The sequence below is a fragment of the Antrostomus carolinensis genome, unplaced genomic scaffold (assembly GCF_000700745.2).
Source record: "Antrostomus carolinensis isolate BGI_N321 unplaced genomic scaffold, ASM70074v2 scaffold34700, whole genome shotgun sequence".
Lineage (NCBI taxonomy): Eukaryota > Metazoa > Chordata > Aves > Caprimulgiformes > Caprimulgidae > Antrostomus > Antrostomus carolinensis.
Window position 1 is genome coordinate 8,984 of NW_010287013.1, and position 8,128 is coordinate 17,111.

General features: G+C 49.3%; 1 protein-coding gene across 1 annotated transcript in view; it reads left to right on the forward strand.

Annotated features, from left to right (window-relative positions):
* The window catches only part of TBC1D16 (TBC1 domain family member 16), a 7,295-nt gene extending 1,419 nt beyond the window's left edge, over positions 1-5,876 (forward strand). The window contains exons 3-9 of the mRNA XM_010178117.2: positions 301-468; positions 1,163-1,311; positions 2,074-2,208; positions 3,045-3,231; positions 4,348-4,527; positions 5,034-5,180; positions 5,545-5,876. Coding sequence (XP_010176419.2) covers positions 301-468; positions 1,163-1,311; positions 2,074-2,208; positions 3,045-3,231; positions 4,348-4,527; positions 5,034-5,180; positions 5,545-5,790 — 1,212 coding nt within the window. The 3' untranslated portion in view covers positions 5,791-5,876. The remainder of the gene's footprint in view (positions 1-300; positions 469-1,162; positions 1,312-2,073; positions 2,209-3,044; positions 3,232-4,347; positions 4,528-5,033; positions 5,181-5,544) is intronic.
* Positions 5,877-8,128: the final 2,252 nt, after the last annotated feature.

An 8,128-nucleotide genomic window follows, 5' to 3' on the forward strand; every position in this document is an offset into this window, starting at 1 on the left:
TAATTCAGTTTCAGGTCAGGGATAAGATTGGGGGAGGAATGGAAACAATTTTTATTTTTTCTTTAAGATGAAGCTGTTTTGTGGTACTCAGATTTTTAATTATTCTAATCACTCTTGCTATTGTAATGGTTGGAATTTTAAAAAGGAATAAAAACCCCTCTGCAAGTGCAGCGCCTCAGTGCTGAATCCTACGCAGACCATACAGAAAGGTTTTCCTGCTCTGAAAATTGCTGGGTTTCCTCCTCTGCTGCTATCTCTGGCTCCTGCCTCCAGTTTTTTGTTTTGCCTTCCCCCGTTCAGCAGTTTACTGATGAGAAAACGTGTATGCAGTTCTCCATCCGCCGTCCCAAGCTGCCTTCCTCGGAAACCCACCCGGAGGAGAACACGTACAAGCGACTGGATGTGTCTGCGTGGCTCCATCACCTGAACGAATCCGGGCAGGTGGAAGAGGAGTACAAGCTGCAGAAGGTGAGAGGGGGGGCTGCCCCGGATTTGATCCATTTTCTCCTGCCGAGTAGTGCCAGTCCCCAAGTGGAAGCTGCAAGAATTTGCTGTTGTGCTCGGGGCAAGGACTGGGCGTTTGAGGGTGTGAAGCCTGGCTGCAGTGCTTGGCTGCAGGTCTTGCTGGGACTGCAGATGAGTCTGCTCCAGGCAGGATGGTAAAGCATCTCCCTGACTGAAGAGAGTGAGCTGTCTGGCTTCTGCTGCCGGTTGGAATTTGTAAACCAAAGTGTCCAGTGCTGGATGTGTTTGCAAAATGCAGTGTGAACGAATCAAAGAAAGAAAAACTGAGATCACTGTATGAAATAACGCAGGGCTTGCAGGGGAGCACTGGGTCCAGGTTCCTGAGAGAGAAGTTTGCAGTGAAATGCAGTGTCTCCAAGACTAGGGATTAAGCCGTGACATGAGAACGACACGTTGATCATAGAGCCTCTCCAGGGGGGGTTATTGACATTGAAATGAGCCCGATTTGTGTCTCCACTGGGAATAGAAGGCCAGCACTTTCCCTCTAAACATGTGCAAATTGCAGGAGCTTGAATCAAGGCGTCACTTGTCAGGAGAGAACTGCAAAGCCACCAAAGCAACGTAGCGGGCAGTTTCTTGTTGCTGTTTTTGGGAATGTTAAAACTGTACCAGTCATAACTTTTGCTCCTTCTTCCAGGCCATTTTCTTTGGTGGGATTGATATTTCCATCCGTGGGGAGGTGTGGCCCTTTCTGCTGCACTACTACAGCTATGAGTCCACCTCTGAAGAGAGGGAGGCACTGAGACTGCAGAAGAGGAAGGAATACTTTGAGATCCAGGAGAAAAGGTAACAGACCAGCTTCATCCACTCCTGCTCATCACTCCTCAGACCTGATGTCACAGGAACACCACTGGTGACATACAGTCTCTGCCTCCTTTGCTTCGGGAGAAACTGGTTGGAGTAGAGAAGTGAGAGGGATGGTAAAGGAGGTGCATCAGGCACAGCTGACCCTTGAGGGTCCAAAGCTGATACCACACAGCTCAAATGTTATCTTCTTTGGGTTCTTGAAACAGGCTCGTCAGTACCACGTAGGGAAGCTGACCTCACAGGCAAGGCTGCAAGCTTAGCATGCTTGGTTTAGAACACTGAAGGTGAAAATGGGAATACAAAAATAGAGAAGAAGAAGGGATATCTAATTCAAGGAAGTTATTACAGCAAGAACTGTCTGTTGTAAACTAATCGTAGGTACATTTAAGCTGGAGAGGGACAGTAGTATTCTTAATTAGGAGACAATCAAAACAGAGTGGTGAGTTCTGGTGTGCCACCCACAAGGAGCAGTGGAGAGCAGAGTCCAACTGCTTTTGGACTTTATGGCAGCAAACACATCATGTCATCCCATTTATAACCCAGGAGGCTCCTTCTAGGAATCCCTTGGACAGAAAATCTGCTGTTCTGGACAGACCTGCTTGTCTGTTTTTCAGGTGATGAGAAAACGCTGTACAGGAATAATTTTTCTCTGAAAACTAAAGCTGGAATAAGGCTTTTTGTTCCTTGTGGCAATCATATTCCTCTCTTGGCAACGTACTCCTGTTGCTGCTCAATTTCCAGGCTTTCAATGACTGCAGATGAACAGAAGGATTTTTGGCGTAAAGTGCAGTTCACGGTAGATAAAGACGTCGTGAGGACTGACCGCAGCAACCAGTTCTTTCGAGGAGAGAACAACCCAAATGTGGAAACTATGAGGTGAAGTGTCTGATTCTGGTGTCCCAAACAACATGTCTTACTGAGTGTATAGAAAAGTCAGGGTCTGCTTCATGGATGTGTGACTGGTAAATGTGTGCCCACAAGACAGTAGGGTTTCATCACACAACATCAACAGTGTGGCCTGGAGCCCCATGGATGTGTAAGCATCAGCTCTCCTTTCCCACGGGCCCTTCACTTCTGTCCTCTTAGTCTTTTTAAATTCTCATTTTCTTTTTATATTTTGGTGTCTGTGTATGCAAAACCTTCTCCTGGAGTTTGTTTCACTGGAGTGATGTTTGCAGCAGGGTTTATCTGTATGTGTTAGAGCACCTTACAGTAGAGTTGAGTATCTTTGTACCCGAGGTGACTGAGCAGGCGTCTGCGTTGCCTGTTCCTCCTGCACTGCTCCCAGTGAGCTCTGCTACGGTTGGGAAACAGGAGCCGAAGGAATTCTGTTCAAATCTGTTGGCTTAGGCTGCTGCAGGCTGTTCAGAGTTCTTGTTGCCCATCCAGGAGCTTCTCTGGATTGATGCAAAATGTTGTAATCCTAAAGAATGAGGAGAGTTCCAGGTGGGTCCGATGTGAGCGTGTCTCTGTTAACACTTCTCGATGCAGTTATTTTAGGGAAGGCGGTTCTGTGGGATGCTCAAAGGTTCACAATCCCCTGGGTGCAACTGCAAATTAATCTTTTAGGTGGCAGGAGCGACCTGTTGCTCTTCTGCACTTTTCCTGACTCAGCCTGCACAGTGGGAGTTGGGATAGAAGGGAAGGACGCTGCGCTCAGCGGTGACGTGCCCTCTCCGTGTCTCACCTCTCCACTTGCATCTCTTCTCCAGGAGGATCTTGCTGAACTATGCAGTATTTAACCCAACAATCGGATACTCCCAGGGGATGTCTGACCTGGTTGCCCCACTCCTGGCAGAGGTCCTAGATGAGTCGGATACTTTCTGGTGCTTTGTAGGATTGATGCAGAACACGATCTTCATCAGCTCACCCCGGGATGAGGACATGGAGAAACAGCTGGTGAGGCTGAATGCTGAGCTCCCTCTACTCTTCTCTTCAGCTTCTCCTCTCCCCAGTCAAATTAGAGGAATGTCACAAAGCAGTCATCTGGGCTCCTGGGTTCCAGCATGCCAAACCACAAAATACCTAATGGATAAAATTAATCCTGGGTGACTGGGGCACTCCAGGGGCAGCTATAGCCAATAAATTGTCAGAGTAAAGTTGGCTACATTAAAGGCTGCTGATTCAAGGAATCATTTATGATCAAATGTATTTCGGATGCTGCTTGCTTTTACTTTGCACTTGTCTCAAGTGGTGAAAGCTCACTGGTTTGGTTTTGTCCTGATTCTGGGGCATTTGGTGTGAATGAGACAGAGGAGTTATTTGAGCTGCAGCCCTCTTCTTTGTGATTTTTTTGAAGGTCTTAACTTTTTAATAGATTATTTAAATTATGTCTGAATGAAAAGCCTTATATATCTGACAGAGTTTCTTAAAATAAGGTCATCTTGTTTAAAAATGGGAACTTTTTAGATTTTAAGATGAATGTCAGTTGTTTTCTGGTGAAAATCCTGAAAAATCCATTCTAAATCTGAACAATCTTATCCGGGTCATGATGGCACCAATTTGAAGTGGTAAACTTGTGGTGGAAACCCCACGGGAGGCTGCTGGTGAGGTGCAGTTAGTTAATGCACAGATTTATACACCGTGATGTGCCTGTCTCGTCAGGCTTTCCAAAATCACTTCCACCTTGCTCAGCCTCTATTGAAATGAAATATTGATAGCTATGTCCTTTCTTTTCTCTGTTTTTTAAGGCTCTAGCTGCTTTTCTCAGCCTAGATCTCTCCTCTCCTTTCTTTTCACAATGTAGCTGTCGTGGGATTTTCTTTTCACCCCCTGTGCTTCCTTGTGAAATAGCTGCCTCGGCCGATGAGCTCTGGCCTGTAATGACAGATCCAAGCGTGCTCCTGGCTGTGCTGTAATAAACAGCCTGTAAAGCTGGAGCTTTTTGTGAGAGAAGAGAACGTTGGCCGGCTCTGCGGGGCTGGCCCATGGTGGGGGGCTCTCCGGGATGGTGGGTGAGGGCGACGCGAGTCCCAGTGCCCGAGGCAGCGGCTGAGCTCAGAGCGTCTTTTCCAGATGTACCTGCGAGAGCTGCTGCGGCTGATGCACCCACGCTTCTACCAGCACCTTTCTTCCCTGGGAGAGGATGGCCTGCAGATGCTTTTCTGTCACCGTTGGATCCTCCTCTGTTTTAAACGTGAATTTCCAGAGGCTGAGGCTTTGCGTATGTGGGAAGCGTGCTGGGCTCACTATCAGGTTAGAGCTGGCGATGGGCACAGCGCGCGCGGGGCACCAGTCTCCTTTGCTCAGTCCATGCAAAATGTCCATCAAGGCTTTTAGTAGAAAAGTATCCAAAATAAGTAGGTGTTACAGAGGGCCTGTAACTATGGAAGAGGTTTATCTGTGTGGCAGGGGGAGGGACACCTGCCTCTCCTGCTTGAGGGTGCCTGGACTTCAAAAAGAGGGGGAGTTTTTTCAGCAAATGCTGAACATCCACTTCTGAAGTTCAGGCTTCTCTTACACAGCTGGAAAATGCCTTCCCCAAAATCACTAGTCTGCTGTGAAAGCTGTGGTCCAAACTTTGCTCCTGCATTCTAAAGGCGGGAGACTTTGGTTCAGAATTCCACAATAACTCACTTTCTGAATATCACTGGGTCAAACTGGAAGGAGCACAAAATCTCTGCCAGGGCCATGCTTGGCAGAGGTTAAGTCAGACCTCTGCCTCCACCTGCTGTACTGCAGCCCCTGTTTTCTCATTGCAGACAGACTATTTCCACCTCTTTATCTGTGTGGCCATCGTGGTGATTTATGGGGATGATGTCATTGAACAACAACTGGCCACTGACCAGATGCTGCTGCATTTTGGCAACCTGGCTATGCACATGAACGGAGAACTCGTGCTCAGGAAGGTAAGTGCCCGTGTGCTGATGGGCTGAGGCTCAGGTCCCAGAGAGCCGAGAAATTCAAGGACTGATGATTATCCTTCTGCATCTCCTGTATCCTCCTGCTTGTCTGCAGCCTGGGAGGGCAGGATGCTGCTGGTCACCTGGGAAGAGGTTTTGCAGAAATAAGAGGTAGTTGCAGAGGGCTTGGGACTGTGACCCAGCAGTGTCCCCAGGGCCTCCTTTAACCACAGGTTGATGTGAGAGGGATGCTCTGACTCTTCCAAGGCAGCCAAACAGGAAGGTGGGACAGGAGGCCATGGGCTACCCCTGCTCTCTGTGTTCATCCCCTGGAGAGGAGTGAATGACGCCCTCTCTCTCTCCCCTCCAGGCAAGGAGTCTGCTCTATCAGTTCCACCTCTTACCCCGCATCCCCTGCAGCCTGCACGACCTGTGCAAGCTGTGTGGGACAGGAATGTGGGACAGTGGCTTCATCCCTGCTGTGGAGTGCTCTGGCCATCACCTGGAGTCCGAGAGCTGCCCGTACGGGGGACTGGCAGAAGTGTCTTCTCCTAAACCAGGAAGCGAAGGCAAGAGAGGCTTGAAAACACGGGACGTCTTTGCTTTCCGAAAATAGCTGCAGAGGAACAGGGTGTGACAGCAGAAGAGGGAAGAGCAGGAAGGATGTGCCTAGGAAAAAATGTTGAAGACAAAAATGGAGGGATAGCTTGTCAAGGCTCCTGAAAAGACTGAATGGTGGAGAATGGACGAGGAATGAAGTCACTCTACAGAGAAAGCCAATTCCAGTGCACTTGGGGTGGAGCCTGAAGGAAATGCATCAAACCAGGAACACTGTTTGCACCTGTTTGGATCTGATTTGTTGGAAACATGAAGCTTTTCTAGGTTTTAACAAGGACTTTTTATTCTGCCTCTGGGATTGGACTGGTTAGCAACCAGAACTTTGTTACTTGCTGATGAGAAATGAGAACAGTGAAGAGAGCCAAGTACAACCAGCAGCGTTTGTGGGTCAGGTGGAAGGAGCAGAGCTGTGGCAAGAGCTCTATCTGCGATATCCCTTCATCCAGCGCGTGCCACTCGCGCCACTCTCTGCCTCAGCCAGAACGCGCAGCTGAGCAGCTTCTCCCTAAAGCCATACAGACCATTTTAATTATAATCTGCCAAAAATGAAACTGCAGACTATTGGGATTGCGGGGAAGGTGTCTGCTTTGTTGGCGAGGAAGAACTGGTGACCTAAAGGTCTTGTCTCTCGCCTTTTTTTTTTTTAATATGGTATACTGGCTGGCATGAATTTTTTTACGTTTGTACAGAAACTGTACAGCCACAGGTCTTAATACGCCGCTTTTCTGGGGTCAGGATATTTCATAGACACCTTTCAAAGTTTACTTCTTCATGGCATTACAGGAAAGCAATTTCTTTATGCTGATAACTACTGACTTTAGACACTTGTTTGTGCACGTCTGTTGTTCCCAGTATGTTTCCCAATGTGATTCCTTTGGCCTGAGGGACTTGCTGAATATTCACCGTCCTCACCTGCCTTTGCCATGGGCTGTGGCACACACACCTCATGGGCTGCAGGCTCCTCAGCTGGTGCCAGTAGTGCCCCCTCTTCCCCATCCCACAGGAAAAATCCAGCCTGGTTTGTTACAGTCATTTTTGTCTCTGATAAACATTTCCCTTGGAGTGTTTTGGAAAGGACAGCATGTTTCTCCTCTTGTCTTCTAGAAAATTTGCCAACTAGAAGTGGAGCTGGGGCTTTGAGCACAGCCGTGTTGCCAAATGTCCTTACCAAATTCAGTGGCATCCAAAGGTGTGTCCTGAGCCAGTGTTTGTGCCAAACAGAGCCGGGGGAATAGTTTCCTTGTAGGAATGAGGAGACAGTGGGCTTTGCTGTGTCCCTCTGCATGGGGTGTGAAGTCTTCCAGCCTTTCCTGGTCGTCTTGCTCCCTCTCATGTCAACCACATGGCTTCTCTTGCCCAGCTGTGTCTCGGTCCGGCGCGGTGTGCAGTCCGTGCTCACTTTTCAGCTTTACCCATCAGGAATTTTTTGTCCTGTTAGCAGCAGGTCTGGAAGGCCCCGTGTCCTTGCCCGTAGTGCTGCAGGGGGTTCCTGCATCTGACAACCAAATTTCTCTAAAAATCTTTCTGCAAGGCCTGACCCACAGCCTGTTCTGGAGCCCACGTGCCCCACACCTGCTGGGAAGGGAGGTTGGCAACTGGGATGCTTTGTGTGAAACCAACACCAACCCGCTGCCTTTGTAAGGGGAGGAAGACTTGACCCTATGCAGGCACCACACCAAAAACTGGCTGTTGTGTGGCAGGAGGACAGTTTGGCCCCTGATTTGTGTGCCTTTAATTCAGAGGATGAAAACCTTTCCTTTGAAGAGAGCAATGGTGAAACCTACTGCAGTATCGCAGTATCACACACCTCCAAAATAGCCCGAGAGGTACCGAGGCTGCGGGCAGGGGCTGGGGTTGTGGGAGGTGACACCTCACGTAAGGGCTGGTGGCTGCCTTGCTGTGAAGCAGGGAGTTCTTTGGGAATTACGATGTTTCGGTGAATAATAAAAGTTTGTGTGAGGGATTTGTGTGGTTCGTGGCTGTAGAGGCTGGGGGCTGAGGGACAGGGTTTGGCTGGACGCTGTCCCCACAGCTTGAGCCGGTCCTGCCGGCGTACAAAGAGGCGTGTTGGGTGCTGGGTCTGCGTTGCTCTGCTGGGCTCCACTGATTTCACCTGGGGACCTGCAGCAGCACCTGATGTGTTCACAGAATCCCAGAATTGCCTGAGAACCCTTCATGGAAATGCTCTAAGCGGTGGTGGCTGAATTGGGGTCAGGTAAACCACATTTCCGAAAACGCCAGAAGCTCCTTCCTGCAGAGCAGCTTGGTGGCAGGGGCCAGCTCCCCGTGGGGACAGCAGGAGCCAGGCACCACCACCTGCCTCCTCGCACCGGACG